General features: G+C 43.6%; 3 protein-coding genes across 4 annotated transcripts in view; 2 read left to right on the top strand and 1 right to left on the bottom strand.

Moving 5' to 3' along the window:
• Positions 1-606: 606 nt before the first annotated feature.
• On the bottom strand, positions 607-10258 carry LOC129852705 (RNA polymerase-associated protein CTR9 homolog). Its single transcript, XM_055918311.1, has 22 exons — positions 10105-10258; positions 9551-9649; positions 8293-8532; positions 8082-8199; positions 7900-7989; positions 7561-7817; positions 7363-7470; positions 7036-7272; positions 6668-6886; positions 4977-5160; positions 4612-4886; positions 4426-4513; positions 4163-4311; positions 3934-4050; positions 3236-3381; positions 3084-3155; positions 2745-2880; positions 2390-2533; positions 2112-2239; positions 1926-2025; positions 1709-1815; positions 607-1603 (listed from the first exon to the last, which is right to left on the bottom strand). Exons 1-22 carry the CDS (start codon positions 10147-10149, stop codon positions 1198-1200), a joined length of 3465 nt encoding a protein of 1154 aa, XP_055774286.1. The 5' UTR covers positions 10150-10258; the 3' UTR covers positions 607-1197.
• A 1097-nt stretch (positions 10259-11355) lies between these two features.
• LOC129852922 (inositol 1,4,5-triphosphate receptor associated 2-like) lies at positions 11356-14701 on the top strand. Its single transcript, XM_055918522.1, has 12 exons — positions 11356-11614; positions 11849-12077; positions 12307-12420; positions 12506-12686; positions 12904-12962; positions 13073-13118; positions 13631-13789; positions 13917-14034; positions 14177-14227; positions 14331-14408; positions 14490-14546; positions 14630-14701. The coding sequence occupies exons 2-12, from the start codon at positions 11858-11860 to the stop codon at positions 14699-14701; spliced, it is 1155 nt and encodes a 384-aa protein (XP_055774497.1). The 5' UTR covers positions 11356-11614; positions 11849-11857.
• Positions 14702-16404: 1703 nt separating this feature from the next.
• LOC129852706 (inositol 1,4,5-triphosphate receptor associated 1-like) overlaps positions 16405-25014 on the top strand; it is a 28886-nt gene continuing 20276 nt past the window's right edge. Inside the window, exons 1-4 of one of the 2 annotated variants that reach the window (XM_055918313.1) lie at positions 16405-16668; positions 16922-17051; positions 19422-19468; positions 24596-24722. In XM_055918313.1, coding sequence (XP_055774288.1) covers positions 16483-16668; positions 16922-17051; positions 19422-19468; positions 24596-24722 — 490 coding nt within the window. In that variant the 5' untranslated portion in view covers positions 16405-16482. Of the gene's footprint in view, positions 16669-16921; positions 17052-19421; positions 19469-21649; positions 22053-24595; positions 24723-25014 lie in introns of those variants that run through there. The other variant, XM_055918312.1, reaches the window with a different exon arrangement.

Raw genomic sequence — 25014 nt, forward strand, 5'->3', positions numbered from 1 at the left:
TGTTGAGTATTTGCAATGCACTTTAGGCTATTGCCAAGGCCTAGTTGTTCACTTTACTTCTATAGTCCCATTTCCTTATGAGCTTTTATTCTTAGATTAAGCAGCCCATCTGCACTTCAAACAGAACTACACTGGTACCCATATTCAGAACCATGTTTAGGCTACCAACAGTGACAACTGAGAAAACTTCTACAAACAGGCGTCAAACTCATTCCATGGACGGCCTAGTTTATGTTTTTTCCTTTCAATTAAGACCTAGACAACCAAGTGAGGAGTTCATTACTAATCAAGTACAAGAGAGTGAAAACCTGGAAATACTCTCCCCTCCGTGGAACGAGTTTAACACGTGCTCTACAACATACATTCTTCAGACAGCCCCGTCAGACATACCCTGATCTGGTGTTGTCAGTTCCAGAGGCTGGCCACAGACATCCACCCCACCGTGGAACCTCTGGAATGGGGCCATGTATTCGGAGTCTCAACTCCATAATTTCATTTACAACTGCATCACCTAGGCCTGCTGCCAGATTACTTAGCACTACTTGTCTCAATATAGAGGACAATAATTTTAAAAAAATGGCACATATATACACTCACTATTGAAGCTGAACTTGTAATATGGCATTTTATTCACCTCAACATGACTAACAAGATTTTTCTGAATGGCAGAGGGCATGTTGATACACAAACAAGGCAAATGCAGCCAAAATAATTACGACACATTACCCCATAATCAGAAGATACGTGTCAAGTTGTTTTCCAATGTCATACAAGCAGCTTCATCATCAGAAATAGAAAAAAAACTCATGTTTATTTTGTGTTTGTTTATTATCTACATAGAATTTGTCCCAACTCTGGGCCAATTTACTAATTTTCCATGACATCACCTCTTCCAATCATTTTAAGATATAAAATATATGGGTTATAGCTGTCAGAATACTTACAAGTCACATTTCCCATCCATCATCAACAAAACAAAAAAACATGAGGTACAGCATCAATGCAAAAGTCTTAACAGTCTGGTGACCAGAAACTATTAAAGACAACCCACATTATGGGCTACAAAGCTACACTGCATGTGCTCATTTCAATTTCATGGTAAAAACCAAGACGGAACAAAAAAGCCTCTACAAAAATCAATGTCAAAATAACTTCTTTTTTTTCAGTAGGAAAAAAGTCAGTTCTGAGTTTGAAGCCTCAGTCGCTGTCAGAGACAGAGCCGTGGTTGGAGGCCTCGTTGGCAGAGCCCCTTGGTTCTGATCCATTGTCGGAGCGGCGTGGGGAGCCTGCCGGGGAGCCCGGCGGAGAGCCTGCTTCAGAGCCAGAGGCTGCGGCCGGTGAGCCTGGCTGGGACTCGTTCTCCGACACAGAGCGGCTCCTCTTACTCTCGTTATCAGACTGCTCTGAGTCAGACTGCTGCTGCACTCTCTTCCTCTTCACTGGACGGTCGCTGCCTGAGTCGCTACCCGAATTTCCGGAGCGCTGGGGGCTTCCAGCTTCGCTGCCAGAGCGGTTCCGGCCCCCGTTGGACTCACTGTCGGAGGCGATGCGCTTCTTGTGGCTGCCCTCATTATCAGAGCCTGAAACACTGTCTCTGGGGTTTCTGGGTGGTCAACAGACAAAGAATCATGATATATTAGTGGCACAAAACCCTTCGGAGTTGTATTTTCATGTAGCATTTTATGTACGAATGAGTTTATGCCCTCACCGGTCTTCAGCAATTTTCAGTCCATCCTCGTCTGATGAAGAGTCGGAGGATGAGATGATGGCCTTCGACTTAATCTTGCCTTTGAGAGACGGTGGCACAGGCTCGGCCTAGACAAAAACAGAACTGTTACAACTCTGGGCCTAAGGCCTGGCATTTGGGTTAAAAGAAAATACCATTAGAAAGACAAAAAGACAGTAACAAACTAGATTTAACTGACCCTTTGGAACTTCTTGCCGCCCGCTCTGGGTTTGCGTTGCTTTTTGGGCCGTGAGCCTCCTTCCTCGTCATCGCTGCCATCGTCACCCCCTTTGTTGGGTCTGAAATACACAGTCACAGTGCCACTCACACAGGGCCATTTTCCTACCGGTCACTACAAATAAAACACTTTCCACAGCAGTCTCACCTCCTCCTCTTCTTGCGGCCCTCCTCCTCACTCCCGCTGCCACCCTTCCTCTTCTTCCTCCTTCTCACTGGCAGGTCCTCATCAGAGCCATCGTTGACAAACTCATCAAAGTCACCCCCTTTCTTGCGCTGGGGAGAACAAAACAAACAACAATATAGTCACACTGCACCCTAGAGCCTTTCTTTGAGATTCATATCGATCTGATGTGCCATGAGATAATGATTGATCAACCCAAACCTCCGCGTTGCACTAGCTGTTCTCGACACATTTACACTCACTCGGCCGCCACCTTTCTTCTTCTCTTTCCTTTCCTCCTTCATTCCATCGGCGAAGGAGAGCAGACCCTTGGTCTTCTCCACGTACATGGCTCTCTGCTCCAGCAGCTTCTTCTGATCCTCTTCCTGCTTGGTTCTCTTCTCCTCCTGGTGGGGCAGGAGGAAGACAAGGTCAGTGGGTTAGTCACACTGTTATAAAGGAATACATTTACAGTGGACCAAAGAAAAGTGTTTTCAAGACATCACAGGCTCAAGTAAGGTCTGTTTACTTACATTTCTTATCCATTATGGTTTACAAGTACAACATAAAAGGGATGAGGGACTTGTGGAGATGTGACATCCCAGGCCATAGACAGACCTGTTCTTTATGCATCTGTTGGCGCAGGAAGTCCCTCTCCTGATCCTGCTTGGCCCGGATCTCCTTCTCCTCCTCGTCCTGCTTCCTGGCCCGAGCCACGTGGTACTGGGCTTGACTCAGCAGGTCAGAGCATTGCCTGCAACGGCCACCACACAAACACAGCTCAAAATCCAGGCTTAGCCCGACATCTGATAGCTGGGCTCAGCTGTCATCCCTCTAATTTCCTCTGAGATATGATCTGAATTTTGGCTAAGAGTGGTTTATTGATTTACTGAAGGCTATGAAGTAAGTACTGGCCTGAATTTGGATTTTAGAGGGGAGATATTTGTTCAAACTGACCTGCCCTCAGTGGAGGCAAGCACTAGGTCGAACCTCATCTTGTCACCAGCCTTGGCAAGGTAGCTGAAATACCTGAAACAAAAAGAGAAGACAGAATTAGGCTGAGAAAAGTGAAGGATTATTTTAGGTGTTAAAGTGAGTTTAGGGTGTACCGGTGGGCCAGCTCCAGCTCTTTGACAGCACTGAGTACAGCCTTTAGGTTACTCTTCTCGTCCTTCAGCACCAGAGTGGCCAGCCTCTGCAGCACCAGGGCCACGTTGAACATCAGCACCGTGTCACTGGGGGCCACGTGACGCGCCTGGGGACACAGCCAGCCACTTTTTTTTTTCTTCATTTAACTAGGCAAGTCAGTTAAGAACAAATTCTTATTTACAATGACGGCCTACCCCGGCCAAACCCTAACGATGCTGGGCCAATTGTGCGCCGCCATATGAAACTCCCAGTCACGGCCAGTTGTGATACAGCCTGGAGTCGAACCAGGGTCTGTAGTGATGCCTCTAGCACTGAGATGCAGTGCGTTAGACCACTGCGCCACTCGGGAGCCATCAGTGAGTAACAGGTAGGGTTGCAAAATTCCGTGAACTTTCAATAAATTCCCTGGTTTCCCAGAAATCCTGGTTGGAGGATATTGAATTTCCTGTTTATTCCCCATCTGATTCCGTGAATCCTCCAACCGGGATTTCGGGAAAACCCAGAAATTTATAGAAAGCTCACAGAATTGTACAACCCTAGTAACAGGACACTCACACAAGGGTCACCCTGCTCTCACATAAACAAGCTGAGGCAAATGAAGCCCAGCCATAGGGTTACTAAAAGGAATGAGAGACGTTTCGTTTCACACAAATCTCACCTTCAGCAGAGTCTGTTTGCACTCCTGGAGTTTCCCGCATTTGAAGAGTGCCCGAGCCAGGTACAGCAGCACCTCAGTGTTCTGATGCTTGTAGAATTTCTTCAGACAGTTCTCGTACTAAACGCCACAAAGAGTGGATAAGACATTTTAATAGAACTCCTCAAGTTAAAAAAATAGGAATATAAAAAAAAACCTGCAGTGTGTACTATGAGCCAGTACAGAGCCTTACCATCTGCACAGCGCTGATGTACTGTTTCTGCTCCACGTAGATGTGGGCCAGGTTGAGCCAGACGTCACTGATATCAGCTGTGGCCTCTCTCACCTGGGCAAACACGTCACGGGCCTCTCGGTAGTAGCCCTTATGGGCCAGGACGGCACCTGGACAGAAAAGACGGCAAACTCTGAGGTATTTACATGCTAATAGTTAAGTACAGTCAAGTCTGAGTATTAAGCATTTATGTGAATACAATGAGTGAGAGAAGGCCAACAAACCTATGCCATTGGCAGCGTAAAGGTTCTTGGAGTCATTTCGTAGGACCTGTTTGTAAATGGCCAGGGCTCGATCCTGATGTCTCTTTTCCTGAGGGACACAACCAAAGACAGACAAATGATGAAGGCACTGTTTCTGACAGTGATGATTTATGGCTCCACATCAAAACAACTGATATTCTGCCGTACCTTCTCCCGGTCCCTGGTGGGCTGGTGCAGGGTCTGGAGCCACACGTTGCCCAGGGCCAGCATGGAGTAGGTGTCGTTCTGAGTGGATGGCTGCTTGAGGATACGCTCAAACTTCTTCTGACCCGGACCCCACTCCTGCTTGGCCAAGTGGAGATTCCCGATCAGGGACCAGGCGTCTGGGTGATCCTGATTAATCTGCAGAGCCTCTTTGAACCAGTCGGAAGCTTCATAGAAGTTTCCTTTGTCACGAGCCATTGCTCCAAGACGCAGGTAACCTGCAAGCAACAACAAAGGACCAATTGATACGCACACACCCTAAGGAGACAGACATTAACCAAAAAGTATAGTGTGTCTTCAGTGCTTACAGTCGACGTAGTTGGGATGTTCCCTCAGGATGTTCTTGTAGAGTTTCTCCGCCTCGTGGAATTCGCACATGGCCTCGTAGAGCCTGGCTAGGTTGTAAGAGGTGGTGACAGAGATGGCGTTGTAGTAATGCTCGTCATGCTCGCCCTCAGCTTTGGCCCGCTCCAAAGAAGCCAGGAAGTATTTCTAAACATGGACAGACAGAACAAACCCCTGAAATCTATTTATAGCTCTGTTGTGTCTACTAGGGTTGGGCGATGCTTGGAATGACACATCATCCTGTCCAAACATCATTGATATACGATTGCATAGTAAAAAGAAATCTGGGAGGTGCGCATTGCGCACGGAGGGGTCAGTCGATTGGCGGGATGAACGCACTATGAAAGGACACATTTCTAGGTCTGAACAGTGTAAAGCCTAGTTATTTATCTAGTCTAGGCTGTAAAATAATTTACAAAATTGGTAGAACTATGTTTCTCTTGTTTATAAAAATACTACGATATCAGTTAAAAACTAATATTATAGCCGTATCAAGTGTAGTCTACTGTTATTTCACTAGGCTACTTTCCAACAGTTTCAGACAAAAATAAAAAAAGGCGTGATGGGATTTCACTATATATATGCCTTATGTCATAACAGAAAAAAAACTATGGCTCCTTGGTGGGAAAGAAAAGCTTCTCTTCGCCTGTTTGGCAGTTCTTTGGTTTCAGGCTGAATGATAAAGGTGAGCCAGCAGACCTGACCAAAGTCACTTTCAAAATATGTAAAAAGACAATCAGGGCAAAGAATCGACAGACTACAAACCTCTGTCAACATTTACAAGTCCATCATCCTGCTGAGTTCGCTACTCTGGGGCAGAAAAGTTGAACATGCTGGTGTTCCTTGCCAGAAACCATTAGGTAGGCCTAAGACATGGTTAAAAAAAAAAATTAAAGACCTAAAAAGGTTCAGGGCCATTCCCCTGGGAAATGTCCGGGAACTTGCAGGCGCCTTGGTGGAAGAGTGGGGTAACATCTCACAGCAAGAACTGGCAAATCTGGTGCAGTCCATGAGGAGATGATGTACTGCAGTACTTAATGCAGCTGGTGGCCACACCAGATACTGACTGTTACTTTTGATTTTGACACACCCTTTGTTCAGGGACACATTATTCAATTTCTGTTAGTCACATGTCTGTGGAACTTGTTCAGTTTATGTCTCAGTTGTTGAATCTTGTTATGTTCATTCAAAAATTTACAAATGTTAAGTTTGCTAAAAATAAACACAGTTGACAGTGAGAGGACGTTTCTTTTTTTGCTGAGTTTACATTGTTCTCTTGCATTATGTTAACAATCTAACAACCTCATATGTATTGAACATTTAGGCTATGGAAAATAGGGAATAGGCCATTTGGCATGTCGCCCTGCTGTGTGCTCTGCGCTGCGTGTTGTTCGCTGCCAGACTCCAGAGGTGCAGTCAAATACAAATACGCTAAACTATCGTGTGACATCACGATGTCGTCACTATCAACAATGGCTGTCAAACATCGTCGATAGGCGACACAAATCCAAAATCACCCAACCCTAGTGTCTACCATTACCACAAAGGCAAGTTACGAACTACAAATAACCATTCAAGTATTTAACTAATTCATTGCTACAACATGTAATGACTAATTCTAGTCAGGCGGCTCTGCCATCCTCCTAAATTGTACCTTGGCCTCTCCCAGGTTCCCCAGTCTGAAGTGGAGAGCCCCCAGGTTGTTAAGGATCTCAGGGGGGACGTCAGCCTGGACCTTCTCCTGCAGAATGCGGGTGGCCGTGCCGTAGGCAGAGAGGGCGCCCTGGATGTCGGTCTGCTCCAGGATCTGGGCCAGCTCGATCCAGGCCTCCACGTCATCAGGGTACTGCTCGGTCACCTTCTTCAGATGACCCTGCAGAACACAAAGACATTACATGTTAATGATTTTAGCAATAGTGCTGATTGACTTCTACAGAGTTACAAGTTAAGAGATAATGCCACAAAGATCAGACAAACACATACTTCATGTGAGGTTCACCTTCACATAGCTGTTTTACTTACTTTGGCAATGTCTCTCTTTTCCTGATCATCTGAAGTAGCATAAAGAGAGCCCAGGATCTTCATGGTTTCATAGTTGTTGGGGTAGGCCTTTAGGACCTTCTCAAAGCACTGGGCTGCATTCTCCTTGTCTCTACGGTACACGTACATCTGCCCCAGGCCAAAGAAAGGCAGCACAAAGGTAGACGAGGCAAACTGGGTGGCCTGATAGTAGTACTGGAAGGCCTGGTCATAGTCCTCCTGAAACACACAAGAAGGAGAGATGTAATGCCAATTCAATTAGGAAAGCAACAGTCTTCCCGAAAAATAAACTGAGGCCATAGCGCTTACCTGTACATGAAAGGAGCGGGCCAACTGGTAGCAGCTCTCAGCTTGCATAGCTTCCACCTCTGTGTTGTGAAAGGCATGGAGAGCCAGATGCTGCACTTTACTGTAGTCCTGAAAATAAGTACATCAATGTGAATGATAAACGATGCTCAGGTCAAGACATGCTACTATATACCAGGAATAAGATGACAACCCTCTCACCTTTTTGAAGAAGAAGTGGTTAGCCAGGTGGTTGAGCACCATGGGGTTGCTGGGGTCGATGGTGTAGGCTCTGGATAGGAGCTGCACTCCATTCTTGATGGAGTCGGGCTCCTTGCTGTTGAGCTCCAGCACAGCCAAGCCCACAAGGGCTCCCACACACTTGGAGTTGAGCTCCAGGGCCCGGCCAAAGGCTAGACGGGCCTTCTCCAGCTTACTGAGCTTGACAAAGCAGTGGCCCATCCCCAGCCTCACCTCGGCTGGTAAGATAAATAGTGACGGTATATTAGGAGACACCAGGGATATTATTTATAATATGACAGGTGAGAGTGAAATGCTTACCAGGACATCCAGGGTTTGTGCGTAGAGCCTTCTTGTAGTAGGCCAGTGCTCCCCTGTAATCCTTCTTATTGAAGGAGATGCAAGCTTTACCTGTTGAAATAAAATGTATAGTGGTTAGGCCCTATTTCGAAGTGAACCTTTGTGGTTGTAATGGTAGAACTTTCCCTTTGTGTTTTACTTACCAAGTAGAGCAGGGATGTTATTGGTGGACTGGTTCAAGACAAAGTGGAACTGAGCGTCAGCCTGGTCCATTTTGTCCCCCTCCAGCAGACAGAAACAGGCTCTTCCCAACAAGTGGTTCTGTTACAAACAAATAGATTACATTTATTATTTTTTTATGATGGGGAAATTAACTTTCACAGTATCCAATCATTGTTAAGCAGATTTTCTTACCTGGTCGTACATGATGATCTTGTCTGCCATGGTGTAGAGCAGGGTGGCCTGAGTGATGAGCTCCTTCTTGGCATCTTTGTTCTTCTCTTTACGTGCCTGCTGGACATAGTAGGCTGCCAAGGTGTCCAGACAGGTCATCTGGTCCTTCTCATGGTCTCTGTAGTCCAGGTTCCCATCGATACGGGCCGCCTCCAGCAGCTTGACGAAGTCCTCCGTCTTCGTCTGTTTGTAATACTCCAGCTAAAAGAAAAATATGTTTTTGTTTATTTTGGTGACAAACAATCCATGAACAAACCCCCAGTCAGTGGGAATGCAACTACATAACTCACCAGGGAGGATAGCCTATCAGTGGGAATGCAACTACATAACTCACCAGGGAGGATAGCCTATCAGTGGGAATGCAACTACATAACTCACCAGGGAGGATAGCCAGTCAGTGGGAATGCAACTACATAACTCACCAGGGAGGATAGCCAGTCAGTGGGAATGCAACTACATAACTCACCAGGGAGGATAGCCCATTTCCTGGACCAGAGTTCTGTATGACATTTAGACACCTTGGGAGATATTTGCCAACCCGTACCTGTGCCTGTTTGGCAACGCTTTTCCCACGTCTGAGAATATATCAGCAGTTGGTGGACAGTTCCGATAAGGAAATTGTTGTTTACGTCATCGGACTGTGCCCAGGAAATTATTACATTAAATTGTTAGATGCTACCACCCCCTCCAAATCCAAACATTCCATGTTGTGTCTCGCTTGTGTGTTTCACACCTGTTTGTCTAGCTAATCAGCCTCACAACTGGGCAGCATGCTGCTGCAGACGGGTAGTAGAACAGAGCGTGCGCGCGCAAACGTTGACATCCATGTTTGGTTTTGACTTGGGGGTGGTATCCTCTAACAAATGGATTCAATTATTTCCTTCAGCAATGCAGACCACAATTTCCTTAACAGAAGTGTCCACGGATATACTCTCCAACATGGGTAAAGTGTCTCCAAACAGGCACAGGTCAGCAAATATCTCACACGTCTCTACAATGGTATGCCCTAAGACGGAATGTTACTGTAAAATAACTGTACATGGCGGCAAGCCTGTAGGGCTTGTTAGGGAGGAGGAGTTACAGGTAACAGTAGAAATTACAATCCAACTGTATTTTATGCAACACTCATACAGAGTAATATGTACAACTATCAATTCAACCATTACATTTTTTGAAGGCTTAAATTCATTCTCATACCAGTCTGTGTATTCATACTTACAGCAAGAGCAATCCATATGTGCAACTGTGTATGCTCCTGTTTCAGGATACTGATGACCTCATCTCCTTCTGGCAACTGGTCGAAATCAAGCTCAATAACCTGCAGAACAAATCATTGATTCACTAACAAGACACAGGTCTGTGTGAACACCAGTTTGTACACATACAACATGACATTTAACCTATGGCTAAAAAGCTTGATCAGAGGCCAAATTATTTTATTCAATGTTTTGACTGGGGACAAAAAGTGGCTGCATTTTATTGGTTCCTGAGACTTGTATCTCACGTCAATTAACTAGCTCACTAGTTCGCTTACTGAATGATCTGAAAGACAATATCAACTGTAGAAATAGACAACTTACAACTCAAACCTGGGTTATGACCCATAATTTGCATGACTGATAGTAAAGAAAAAAAAAAAAAAATTCTTAGAAGTTGTTAGCGATCTGGCTGACGTTAGTCAATAAACACAGGGCAATACTACGTTACTAGCTGACGTTAGTAGGCTAGCTGTAGCAATCCACGGTCAAACAAAGCAGCGTAACTAGTCCTTACCTCGTCGGTGTCCCGTAAGGGGATTTCAATTGAACCCCGAGACATATTGGCTGATGGAAATCCACGTCCCTACTCCAATATATTCCCAAAATGTGTTCAGCTGTCCCCGTGGTCTCAAAGATCTGGCTCCACTTCCGCTCTAGAACAAATACATAGGTGTTCACAAAACAATGTCCGGGTAGTACAGCGAGCGACTGGTGGGATAATATGACCCACTGGTGTAATACCGGTAGCAAATTCTTCTTGGCAGCCTAAACTTATTTCGACTGAAAGAGAAACATTCTGTATTTTCACAATACTATTTGTTGTATTTTCAAAAGTAGTAGGTATATTTGTTGTTTAGAAATCTGTAAATGTTTGTTAATAATAAATGGTGTTGTGTTCACTATTTTACCATGCGCAAAGTAGGGAACTAGAATTTGTACATTATGCAGTGCGCCAGTGTGCCTTTCCATTCAAGCTCCATAGTGGCCGTGTTCGAGAGCATCAAAACCGTGATGTATCATGGGTACATTGTGACTGACTGATCTACAAATAATAAAAGACAAGAAAGCGAAGGAAATATTTGATTGGTTGATTGATGATTGCTTAAGGGAGGGAAAAATAAGACAATAATAAAAGCTGTTATAATTGTGATAATCCTCTGTGACCTGTACCCAGTTCAGGTCTTCATTAACCCTCCCTGCCCTATCCTAAAAAATCTGATCGCTACTGTATGAATGAACAAACTGGTGATTTCCTATTGGTTTATGCGGGAGATGTTATGCAGATGATCTAGAATAATTTGATATGTTAAACTGACTAATGTTAATTCAAAAAGTCCATTAACTGTGTTATTGTTTGCTGGCTTGAGCCAGCAATCGGTGGAGCTGAGGGGAGGGGGTGGAGGTGTCAGCTGGTTTTGATGTGTGGCAGTGAATGATCAAAGCAGGCAAAGGCTACACTCACTGAAGAGAATCTTGAGGGTTTCCCACTGCAAACCGGCAGCAATAGAGCTGTCTACAATTAGGTTGCATGTTTGACCAGCTTATGTGATGAGATGTAGCTAGTTATTGTATGTTTTCGAATGAACATTTTCTGCAGCTTTCAAAGGAATATTCTTTAACTGGGAGGTAAGACTTTATTTGTATGTATTCTCACCATTTTCTAATATATCTAACATGGTTAGGGTAAGTATATATGTCTTGTATAACTTCATAATGCAATCTTGATTAATTAATAACTGTAAATATCTAATGTAGGCTACTTGACATCAAGTAAGCTTAGACAACCTCTCTCTGTTTTGTTCTGTAATGTTTCCACAGTCTTTCTTTGCTTCGTGTGCTGCAGTGACCTGCAGTTTCAGTTACATGACTGTCACAAATCTAGTCCCTGGTTAGGTTAAAGTTCTGAGGGGTCATTCCTTTCTCTTGCCCAGGGACCCAAAAGGAAAAAACACCTGAGTTCAGGAAACATAAGTTAACAAAAGAACATTCCCATTCTAACTGGCTCTTAATACATTATCGTGCATGTAAGTATGGTATTATATACACATAATGCACTTCTACAGAGATGGCTTGTTAAGGACTTTTCTAACTCAGACTTTCCCCCCACAATCAAATAGACATATTTGATATTTTACTTACAAAACCAACACTACGATTCTAACAATTTCTTCAAACTCAAACTTCCGACTTTTTCAGACTAATTTGTAAACCAGTATGACAAGTATTTTATATGCAATGTCATATTTTTCTTTATACAGAGAGATGTTATGGCCTCGGAGAACTTACTGAATGGAGGTCAGAGTTTTCATGGTGAAAAATCTCAGTCTTATCTTCTGAGCAGCCACGGTGAGAACCATGAAAGCAGCCGGCCGTCAACTCAGACCAGGCCGATGAGAGATGACAGAAGGGGATACATAGCACGAGCTCTCTCAAGGGACTCTGGAGTTAGCTTCATAAAGCCTTACCAGGTACCGGACAGCAATGAAAGTAAGCATTGATATTAATATTTACATATTGTCAATATCATAAAACATTATTATAATACAGAACATCTTGATAACCAGACATTTATTTTTTCAGATCAGTAAACAGAATGATTTTATTTTTAAAGATGTGAATAGACATTTAAGTTTAAAACTACTTCCACCACTGCACTTTGACTTCTGCATTTGCTAATTTTGAAGTTGTACATGACAAAGCCTAATGGATGTTTTAGTGTGGAGCAGCTATGGACCAGAGGATTCTACTGAAGAATCCGTGGACACAAGTACATTTTCTGAGGAAGAGCTTCTTGATATAACATTTGAGGCATGTAATACTACTGGCACAGGTACAGATCATCTCTTGTAATAACAGCTGTACATTAGTGTTCTCTTTGTATACTGGCATGCTTCCTAAGTCTTTGTTCTCAATAGGAGAGGTTCTGGCCTCCACGATCATGCAGTACCTGCAGACGATGACTAGCCAGAGCCCAGAACAGGACAGGCTGAATGCTTTGAATCGTATGCTGGACCCTGAGTGCCGGGACCCCACTATTAGCAGGGCCAAATTCCAATCCACCATGAGGGAGTGGATTGCCCAGTGCAGCCAGGATGGGTAAAGAAAAAACCTTCAGACAGCTAACTGCTATAGAATGTTCATCTGCAGCAGCCTTATAATCAACAACATGCCTCAGAAATTCTGCCACTAAAAATGACTGACATTTTTTGTTGATTACATCTGTTTGTGTGATTTATTTTCATATAACATTGGTTAACCTGCTAATCCGCTTTGTATCTATAATTGGAGACTAATGATTGTTTGTATCATTCAGCATGCATGAGGACGACAAACATATTTCAGGGGAAAGTCCTTGTAAAGCGTCTTTAAATGGTAAGGCTTTGCTTTTGTAGGCAGCCTGGGAATCCGTCTCAGATATCAGTGTAATTCACTCACTGTGCAATTCACTCATTGTGTTGTTCTTTCACGGATGGATTTCTCAGGTCCTGAGATCAAAACTGCCTTCTCAGAAGGAGAACAGTGTTATTGGTAAGTTATTCAGCTTTCTCAGTCACTCATGATTTGACTCTTTCTATGCAGTACTATTTCTGTATTGTACTATATTCAACTGTCTTCCAGTTGAAGCTCGCATTGGCCCTCTCACCCCTACGGGATTGCAGCTCTCGCTCAGCCCAGTCCAAGCTCTTCTCTGTCCTGGTGGAACCAGCTTCCCCCTGAAGCTAGTACAACAGAGTCACTGCCAATCTTTCGAAAACATCTGAAACCCTACCTCTTCAAACAGTATCTTAAATAATCCTCACCTCCTCTTTTTAAATACACTTACCCCCCCCCCCCCACACACTCTTCTAGCTCTGACTCTACTGACAGCTACGTTGTTGAGGAACATGTTACTTTCTATGCCTGTGAGATGTGGTTGTCCCACTATCTCAAGATGAATGCACTAACTGCAAGTCACTCTGGATAAGAGCATCTGCTAAATTACTCAAATGTGAAATGTAAATGTATTAAGGCCATAAATCTGACTACTCCTTTTGCTCTAGTGACTCCAGGGAGCTGTTGGCCACTGTGTCTGAGCTTAAGCATGCGCACAGTAGAATGAGTAAGCAGAACAACAGCCTGTTGAGGACTGTATCTCAGGGTGAGGACACCAACCTGCAGCTCACAGTGGAGATCACTGAACTAAGTGCCTTGCTGGCCAGGTACTGTCTGTGAGGATGGAGCAATATGTTGTTTTGATATGTTGGAACATTATATGGATTCATTATTGCAAGGCATGGCAGTTCTGATGATTTACTGTTGTAAAACTGTTTATGTGACATCCCCCAGTGCCCAGCGGTCAGCAAGGAGAACCAGGTCCCTTGTGGAGGAGCTTGAGGATGCCAGGAGATCCCTGAGGGAGGCACAGGAGAGAGCCAGCCAAGCCCAGACTAGCAGCTGCAAACTGGTACTGCACTCAGCTCTTAGCAGGAAATGACATATAAGGAAATGGCATATAAGGAAATGGCATACAAATGTCTTATACCAGAGGGTGGATGATTTTTATTGGAAAGCATACATTTCCATATACATTTTTTTTTCAATTTTAGAGCAAAGAATGTGACTGTCTGAAAGCACACATTAAAGTGCTTGAAGACAAGGTAAATTTGATCTTTATTATTATTTCATAATAAATGTACAAAGTGTGTGATGTCACATACTGTATATTATATCTGCGTGACACAATCACTTTTATATCTGCAGAATGAACAACTCACACTCGAGGGGACTTGTTCTGAAGACTGTCTCAACAAATTGAGAAAGGTTCATGCTGAGATGAGGGTAAGAACTGTTGGCCAGAACATCTTTGTCTGTCACTGAGATAAGAGTGCAGTAATGGAGATCCTCTCATTTGTTTTGCAGGAGGAACTTGAAGAGACCCTTGTCATGCTGGCTGTAAGAGACAGGGAACTCACTAAGGTTAGTCACACATAGACGGTTCATTCTCTGTTTTACAAAGACTGCATTGGTAGATTTTTCTTTTTTTTCCTGTTTCATTCCAGAAAGGCATACTGATGGATAAGCTGAAGAACTCTCATCTGGAGAACCATAGAATCATTGAGGTATCTTCATAATAACATTCATCATTTCAACTGCCTGCAGGTATGCTTGTGCACTAGCAGAAAGTACCTCTGATTGTTTTTTGCTTGTCGTTGAAGGGGCTACAGTCAGAGTTTATGCATTTATCAGAGCATTCCCAGCTAGCTCTTTTGAGGTAAGTGCTGTCAATCATTTCTATGTCCATATTCTACTCGTCATTATTTTTGTTACCAAAATCTCACCCAACAGCTGTTCAGGTGACATATTTGTTGGGGCTCATTCGTTACTGAGAATGTACTGTATGTGAGTGACATAGTCACAAAGGGACATGCTAGGGGACAGTGGGGTCAGTGTGTTTAACCTGGTGCTGTGCTGCTGTAATTCATAGGTTTGACAGGCACTGTGGCAGTCCACCAGGTTTCCAGGGAAGGAGTGGAGTTGTTCCTTATCACAGCTCTTTGCATGCTGAGATCCAGGACATTCAGCAGGTGACAAAGGCTTTAGTTCTGCAGTTGGTTATCAAAAGCTCTATCGTGTTACTATATGTTTATTATAATGATGTATTTCCCTCAGCAGCGTGGGGTGCTGGAGGAGATGACTGGGCCAGTATGTGGGGTTCGGTCCTCTCACACTCAGAGGGACGATATCCAAAACATAATTCACAGGATCAAGTCTGCTGAGCTGGCCCACCTTCTCCACGCACATTACCCAGAGAGGGTGAGAACACACACACACACACACACACACACACACACACACACACACACACACACACACACACACACACACACACACACACACACACACACACACACACACACACACACACACACACACGCGCGCCTGTGTCTGATGAATGATAAAAGTGTAGGAAGTTTTGAGGGTCTGATGTCTGTTCAATCACTCAGGATTCTGTTGGTGGTTGTGCTGTTGAGACCCTGGAGTGGCCATATCCCCACAGCCAGCAGCCACAGCCTAGCATCAAGCAGCAGCTGGTTAATGTGTATGTGAGTTTTTATCCCCTTCTCTCTTCTGTTGTGATTACTGACATAATGAAAGTACGACAATGGTTGCTATTTATTGAAACACATTCTGACAATAAAAAGAAAGCCTGGTGTTGCTACTTGCCAGAGCAATTATATGGACTACCATTATATCATCAGCAGTAGTTACTGGCTCTCTGTCTAATATGTTAGAGATAAGTGCAGTTTTAGAATCCTTGGCTACTTCAAGATGTAACAATGTGTGAGTGAGTTGTTTATAAAGTCCAGGCTGTTCTTCCAGACTGAAGGAACTGGAGCTGCAGACAACTCTGTGGGAGGAGAGAGAGGAGAAGGTGGCGGAACAACGGGGGCTACAGGAGCAGCAGGAGCAGAGGCAGAAGCCCCAGGCCAAGAGGGCAGCTGTGGTGAACTGGTGGAGAACCCTTAAGGTGGAGGGGAGTAGGACCAAGGTCAAGCCGGAAGACACCCTGACCCAGCCCAGCAAGGCCCTCACTGACACAGATTCCAAGCTCCAACAGGCAAAGCACACCATCACAAAGATTAGGGAGCAGGTATGCCACCTTGAGTCGGCTCTGAGAACTGCCCAGGAGGGCGTAGCTGAGCACAAAAACATTCAGGACAGGGTGGGTGTTCTTCACAAAGACAAGGAGACCAACACGGTGAGAGAGGGACCTGGCCGGACTGGGGAGGAGGCACCAAAGGAGTGTAAGGATGTGGCTGTGGCTACAGACCATGTGGAAGACCCATGTAGATCAGAGAAGGTAGCAGCCCAGCTTGTGACCTCAGAGGGTCTGCTGGTGACCCTCAGGAGGATGGAGGCCATGGTCAGCAGTGCTCTGGATGCAGCTGAGCTGGTCAGGGAGAGTCAGCGAAGGGTCAGCCAGGTCAAGGAGAGGATGGAGAGCATCACTCAGAAGATGGAGGAAGCTCTGACCAGAGCAGCGGACACAGAGGGTCAGCTCAGTGCCCTGGAGGCCAGGGTCACAGCCAAACCTCAAGTCAGTTTGCATAGTCTTTTCATGTGTATTTCAAGAATAGTGAGCTCAAATAAGCCCTGACAGTAAAAGTTTTGAATTTTCATTCATCTAATATCTGCGTGTTTAATATGCAGCCCCACATCTATGTTCACATATCTGCTTTTGCAATGATTACCAATGACCTATTAAACTAGGCTGTTTTCCTCCGGTAAAATCCTTAAAGGTTATTTACAGCTGCTTCATTTGCATTTCCTCTCTCTCTTCTGTTCCGAAGTTGCCAGGTCCTATAGGGCAGACAGCCCAGCCTGATGTTGAAGCTATAGGAAGAGACAGACCCAGGAACCCCTCTCCACCAGAGCCTGTGACCGAAAGCTACAGCAAGTCTCGATGGCCCCTTATAAGCGGTATGATGAGACTACTACTACTGAAATACAGGGCAAACGCAGCATTTGTATGTCACTGAATGTAGCCGTATTAATTAGCCTATTCTATTGTAAGAGGAGAAACACAGAAAGAAACAAATTAGTTAGCCACTTTCTTTTTTATTAGTAATCCCTGGGGACGCTACTGAAATAAACCCAGCAGACTGTAACGTACACAAAGCAGTTGGCGCAGAGTGTCTGACGGCCCCTTGGTGAGTGTCACTCATCATGAAGGGTTTACTATGGCCATCATGGGCCTTGCCCTTGTTTTCTGTGTCTCAGGAGCCCAAGTCCTATTATCTGGGGAGGAATAGATGAAGCCCCTCAGTAGAAACACCAGGATGTAAACAGTGAACATTTGGTGTGGTTTGCTCTCACAGCTACAGGGAAGACCAGCTTTGTTTGGTTCACACGAAAGGGAGTCCTGCTCATGTGACTTCCATGACGAGAATCCGTCTAAGCAAGGTCACAGCCTTATTGTTTATTTGTTCCCTAGCCTTCTTCACGGTCAAGTTGATGAGTTTGGAAAATCTTGATAACGCTGGAGATCAGTGGAAGTTGTTTGGTATGAACAGGCCTGCTGGTCAGTGTTTGTAGTGTGTTGGTGATCAGATCACTACATTAGTTCTACAGTCCAGTGTAGTTTATCACCTGACCCTTGCCCCTGTTCTGCCAGGGTTTTGTGGTGATGAGTAGTCTTCTATTTGCTTAACAAATGAAGCATCTGCCATGAGAACAGCAATATGCCAGAAGCATCCTCTGATGCTCAAATAACATCATGACACTTACCTTACGCATTCTCACCTGGCAGGCATTCTCACACAACCATAGAATATGGCACATACTGCATGTAGATACTGCAGGCACTGCAGGTGGGATATGTGATATGTGGACTACTGAAAGCCAGCACCAGGCTAATGTAATATCTCTAGATGTGGGCTGTGTGTAATCTAACCCAATTGATGTGACTCCTGGCTGCTTTCACTTTAGAAGGAACTCCCCATAAAAGGAGCTCTGGATGCCAGCATCGGCTCTAGCTTGACATTCAAAATCAAATGCATTCCATCCAGTAAGACAGGATGAACCCCCAGCCCTCCCCGCATGGAAATGAAGATATTTGGAATATACCTTGCAAATGTAGGCCTGTTAAGGTGTTAGTAAAAGGCTAGTATTCCAACACACTGACTGTAACATCTCCTGAAATAAGCTTGTTGGATACTAGCCTTCGTCTGTTTACCTTGTTATCTACATTCTACTAAGTCACTCTACTCCGATTTACCCATAAAACCCTAAGAGCAATTTTATATCCCCTGCAGATCGATTTCATACCAACCAGGGCAGTTTAATATGGGCTTGTGTTTATTAGAACATATGAAATAGAATTCAAGTATGTTTTGTTCATACTGAACATTTTGTGCCAAAACATTTGTATTTAGTAGGACGGTAAACTGAAGCAATATTGTACATTCAGTACTGTAGGCCTTATCATTATGTACAGTATCACTTGTACAGGTGCTTATGGGTTTTCCCATGACAAATACCTATAGGACTCGAGCAAAGACTTGTGGAGCAGGTGTATGTCACTATCAAGAGATTGGCTCAATTTACATCCACACGCAACAAATCAGCAGTGGCAGGGGCAAATGTGACATTTCTACTATAGTCAGAAAGCAAAAGGGCTCTTATGAACGTTTATGCTTTTCTGAGGCTGAGAGCTCTTGGTGGCGACATTGTAAAATAAAGACTACACAAGAATGAAGTGCTTCGGAGATGTTTTGCCAACGTGAAGTGTGAACGGATTTTTTCCTGTCTGACCGCTGTTGGAGTTGAATAGCTGAGATGTGGTTTCTTTTCTCAACCTGCCACTGACCCCAGTATGAATGAATTATACATCCTTGTGATCATTCTATTTCCTCTGTAATTAGATCTGAAAGCCATGAGGACGTTTCCAGTGATAAGGATGCTTCAAGTAGCATGTAGCATTGGTGTCATTTAGATTTTTGTTTGTTCGCAATGACGGAACGACACTGTCTTTCAGGAGAGATTCAAAAGGATATGACACAATAGGCCTGCCGTGGGCCAAGTGCTTTCAACCAGAGGATCAAGCTTCCCATGAAACTGGTTGCCAGGTTATTGTTGCCCTTAGAAATGGAGGTAGGAGGTGAGGGAGAGGACTTCCTGAAATACTGTCCGGTCCACCAATTAGACAGACAGCTCACTCTGTGCGTCATCCTCAGAGGAATACTCCTCAATTTAGTGCATTTTAATGGCATTCATTTACATGACATACAGTACAGTACCAGTAACATGCAAATTGAGCCCACCTCACTTTCTCTGGTTTGGTTCAAACAGGTGCCATTTACTCACAAACTGGAGGAGGCAGCAACAGTGGCAGAAAGGTAAGAAAGATATATATTTTTCTGTTGTTGGTACTTTTGGTGTTGTATAGGCTAAAATAACAAAGAAGAAAAATTGTTTGCAAGTTCATATTTTACAGTGGCTTGCAAAAGTATTCACCTCCTTGGCATTTTTCCTATTTTGTTGCCTCACAACCTAGAATTAAAATAGATTTTTTTGGGGGGTTGTATCATTTGATTTACACAACATGCCTACCACTTTGAAGAACTTTAAACATCCTCAACTGGGGGAACATATTAGGTGTACGCTAATAAGCTGTAAAAATAAAAATAAATCTATTTATAAGACTTGTTCATAGAGGAAAATGTGTTCATAAGAAGGGCCTGAGATCAAAGTCAATATTCAGACCACTAGGGGTCAATGTTTTTAGATAGGATATCCAGTAAGCCTCCCTTTTGTAGTAGTAGGATCTCGATGTTACCTCCTCTCCTTGGTAGAACAACATGCTCAATGCCTGTGTATTTGAGGGAGGAGATGGGATGGTTAGCTTCAACAAAGTGAGCTGCTACTCGATAGTCAATGTTCTTACACCTGATTGAGCTGTAGTGTTCAGCTATGCATTGTTTTAATTGTCTTTTCGTTTGTCCTACGTAGGCTTTTCCACATGAACAGGTGATGAGATAGATTACTCCCTTGGTCTTGCATGAGATGATACCCCTAACAGGGATCTTTGACCTGTATGTGGGTGTCTGAAGAAAGACGTTTATTATTTGTACAGCTTATCAGCGTACACCTAATATGTTCCCCCAGTTGATGATGTTCATTATATATTAAAGTTGAACCAAAAGATTACATGTAACAAAAATGAAATACGAAATTATTATGTGAAATTGAATGAAACAATAATGTATGTTGATGCTAATATGATGTACAATATTCCATTATGTTTCTATATGATAACAATAGCGTAATATATTTAATATGCCATATACTATTTTTTAACAGTTTCACTAATTCATTTTAATTAACTTAATCATTATGACACACCCCTCACGGGTTACACTAATTGCTCTGTGTGTCTACATAACCTGGTTCAAGTATTCATGACATTACCACGAGGAAGGCACACTGATGCCGCAACGTTGGTAAATACCCATTAAATTGCTGGGAGATTATACATGGAGTGTGCGACTTTCTTTATTTTGATAGTTTAGTTTATTCGCCGTTAGTCAGCACCTCCACACAAACTGTTATTCTGGGTGTGCACTAGCTCATGTTTTTTTTTATCTACCATTATTTAACAAGGCAAGTCAGTTAAGAACAAATTCTTATTTTCAATGATGGCCTAGGAACAGTGGGTTAACTGCATTTTTCAGGCTCAGATCGACAGATTATTACCTTGTCAGCTCAAGGATTCAATCTTGCAACCTTTCGGTTACTAGTCCAACGCTCTAACCACTAGGCTACTTTCCACCCTTTAATTGAGTTAAATACGAGAGGAATATCTAGAATGTTTTCTACAGCCCTTTCTCCTTTTCTCTCTAATCCTTTCTGGGCTTCAAACACCCAAACCTGAGATAAACAATTATCCTCACACTATAGCAGAGGCATGTCAGCCCATATTAGAGCAAACTGTACTGCTGCTCCCAGAACAGTGAGATACAGGCTAGCTGTGTCATTATTGGATCATTTAATAATCACACACTAACAGAAGGCCTTTTCTCTTTGTTGTGATCTGATTTCAAATGTTAACAGGTTCCATAATGTGTCTGCTGTTACTGGTTCCACCTTCCACTTACATTATGTGATATGTGGTGTCCCCTGTTTCTCATACTGTCTCTTATGGTCTATTAATGACCTGTAAAAAAGCTTAGAACCTCAGATAATCCATAATATTTGAGAAGTTTATCAGAAGAGCTTTTTTAGTCTGTTTGCCTCTGTATGTACCGAATAGAGGATGCATATGTGTACATGTGCATGAGTATGAATGTTTGTGTGTGTCTGTGTGTTTATTTTAGGGGCTCAGTAGGAGCTACCCACCCACCCTTCATTTCTTGAGGTTATGTGACTGCTTGGAAGACTGCTTCCACCCTAAACCATGTCCTAGACTCCGATCTGGTGGGGGATGGAGGAATGATGGTTTGAGTTATGCAGTGTTTTGATCAAACACACACACGTCCAAACTCTAACCTTCCCTGGTCAGACCTCTGCCCCCACAGAATGTTCACAGAGAGATAAAATAGTGACTTGGCGCTCCCAGGCAGAGTACGAGCTCAGAGTTGGAGCTCAGAGTTGGAGTGTAATTCAGGAGATGTGATCAGTCAGGGCTGAGTGGAGCGGAGCAGCAGCCTTAGAGAAGAGCTGTACACATACACAGCAGCAGCCCAGAGAGGCACACAGAGCCTTCTCCTTAAATGGTCAAAGCTCCCAGGAGTGAAAGAGAGGCTGGTGCTGGGAAAAAAAGACAGGGAAAGGAAAGGAAAAGAGACAGCCAGGGATAGCTAGGTTTTCTGTGAAAAAATCTGGGAATTACAGTTTGACTGAGGGAATGTTCTGTCGGGTGTTTTATGTGGAGTTTATGTGGAGCTAAGCAGTGGAGGTGGTATCTCTCACAGGAGGTTACAGGTACAGCTATTGATCTATTCTCTACTCTGTGGACAGGTAGAGATGATGTATTGTACGCACGTTTTATTTGTTTAGAGATTAGAGAGTCTGCAGCTGCATGACATGCACGTTATCATTAGTATCTGTGGCTATGTGCATCGAGTTGACAGCCATGTTAAACATTTGCGCTGTTCATCAGCACTTTGGGTTATGTTGGAATATGTATATCTCTGCTGAGGGTTTACAGGCTGTCACTTATTGGGAAGATAGTAATGGTTTGCTAAGGGAGAACAATAATTACAAGACTTGGTAGAAAGTTGCAGATACTGGAATTCTATGCATGACCAGCAGATGCTAATGATTTATTTGTTTTATTGAGATACTGTATTTAGCCATTATAGTCTAAATGGCATTGGTATTTTGAACAAGAGCTCACTTGCCTCCCCCTCTATCTTTCGCCATCCATCTCTCATCTTTCTCACATTCCCTCCACATCCTGTTATCTGGGATGGTGGCTGTGTAACCACCACTTCCTCTGCCGGTTCTGTACTCCCTGTGCTTTACACAACCAAATTTTAAACAAATCTGGCAACAGGCAGAGAGCTTACATAACAGGGGAGAAGGGGGTTGGAAAACGCTCTGCTCAGCTCATTTTATCATGAGGGAGCAGCGAGGCCAGCCCTCTGCCTTGCCGTGAGGTAACTCTGTGGCCCTCAGGGCCCTGCCTGCTAAAGGGGACCGGCTGAAGGTTCCTGAAAATAGCTCTGGTCAGGGGAGAGAGAGGCTGTGAGGCCCTGTGTGTCCAGTGGACAGAGCCTTGCAGGCTTGGATGTACTCCCAGGCCCGGCAGGAAATAATCAGAGTGATTCAATTACACTGCAATATTCATCTCATTGTCTCTCTGTTTAGACTCCTCCAGTTTAGCTTGGCCCCCTCGACTCTGTTCGCTTTGAAATTTACTCTCACTGTGGACAGCCCAGGACATTGCTTCTAGATTCCAGTGTTGCACTGTAAAAAAAACAGCCCCCACAAATCTAGTTGTTTCAACTAATTGTCACATTGACATACATGATTACATTGTGCATGTTCATTTATACAGTAATTATTGTTCAACATGTCCTCACCTGGAATTAGAACTCAGAACCTCTTGATTCATGGCCTTCTGGTCTTCCTGCTACACCACCCAGATAATCATTTATAGTTGAATGAACATATGAGACAATTTAAGCAAACATTGTTTTAAGTTGACTGAATGTTTGCCTACGTTTTCCTACGTTTTCAAAAACAAAAATCTGTGGAACCAATTAATAATAATAATAATAATAATATTAATTTGAAACAAATATTTTTTTTACAGTGTGTCAACCCTTGCAATGTTGCACAGTCACAGTACAGCAGTCTTTCTGGACTGCCTTTATTTGTCACTGTGTGACTGTTCTTTAGATTATTGTTTTATCAGTGTCTTAACTATGTTTGAAAGTGTTCTCTCTATGTCATCTCCTTCATCATGTACAGATATAGAAGTGTGTAGGAGTAAATACGCAGGCTTGATGAGGAGGAGACCTCCGGTACTGAACCTGACCTCACACTAATGAAAATAGCAGCATTCTCTGATGTTTGATAATGCAATAGAGATTTATAACAGCTTGTTATAAACGTTCATGACAAATCAATTATCTGTTTATTGTAGTATGTTAGACAGGAGATCCGGGTGCATTTTGTGTTGTATATGAGTGGTTCATCACAGCTCCAGTTGTAGGAAGTTGGCCTATCTGAACATTGTGTTTTGTGAAGGCCATAACAGGATAGTGATTTAAGGCCAGCATCCCAGAGTCGCCTCTTCACTGTTGATGTTGAGACTGGGGTTTTGCGGGTACTATTTAATGAAGCTGCCAGTTGAGGACTTGTGAGGCATCTATTTCTCAAACTAGACACTCTAATGTACTTGTCCTCTTGCTCAGTTGTGCACCGGGGCCTCGTCATTGTAAATAAGAATTTGTTCTTAACTGACTTGCCTAGTTAAATGATGGCAAAATAAATGTAAAAAAATCTTCCTACGGCTTTGTCTAAATATCCCTCTTGTTCCTAGGAGACCGCTAAACAGTCTTCTTCCTCCCTTGTGAGGGATGGGTCTATTAGCCCCACCTTCCCAGCATCCTCTAGCAACGTTAGCCATGTTTGTCATGACATTTACCAGCATATACTGATACTGTACTGTGTCTGGACTCAGGAAGCTATTCCTCAATGAAATATGCACTCTGGATGACTTACGAGCAAAGATAAGAGGGTGAATGTTTTCTGTTCTACAGCTTATTGTTTTTCCCTTCTACTTAGTGAATACTGAACACATGACACTGAATCCCTCATTGCCGGCATGTCAGAAAAATCCATTGATGCATTCTCTCTTTTTATAAGATTTTATTACGTCAAAATCGGCTAGATCTGATACGGCTAACAGCCCCATAAAACATTAAACATAGGTAGGGACTAGGAGATGATGAGTGTGGATGACACATCATAGTTCATGAATGGACTAATGGAAGATGTTGTTTTCGCTCCGTCAGAGCTGTGACGATTCAGAGGCACCTTGCACTGATGACAACAAAAGAAGCCAAGTCCAATGTCCTGACTTTGTCCCAGACCAAAAGCACAACAGTACCAGCAGTGATGGTCCTGCACCTGCATTTTTAGGTAATAGATCCACTGTCATCTTCAAATCAAAATCCAATGTATTCGTCACATACACAGTTTACAGCAGGTAAAATAGGTGCAGCGAAATGCTCATGTGCACCTCACATATCTTCCACTTCCTTTTAGCAGGTCGTACAGTGCCGCAATTCATCTGCCTGTCATTTCTGCTCCTATCTCCTGTCCATCTGCTTGTTTAATGTGTTTTGTTTTCAAATGTCTGCTACTGCCTACACCATGTTGTTAGTGTGACTGGGACCTCCCTGTCTGACCGTGTTGGTTCCTCCCTCTCGTA

The sequence above is a fragment of the Salvelinus fontinalis genome, chromosome 4, assembly GCF_029448725.1.
Source record: "Salvelinus fontinalis isolate EN_2023a chromosome 4, ASM2944872v1, whole genome shotgun sequence".
Classification (NCBI taxonomy): Eukaryota; Metazoa; Chordata; class Actinopteri; order Salmoniformes; family Salmonidae; genus Salvelinus; species Salvelinus fontinalis.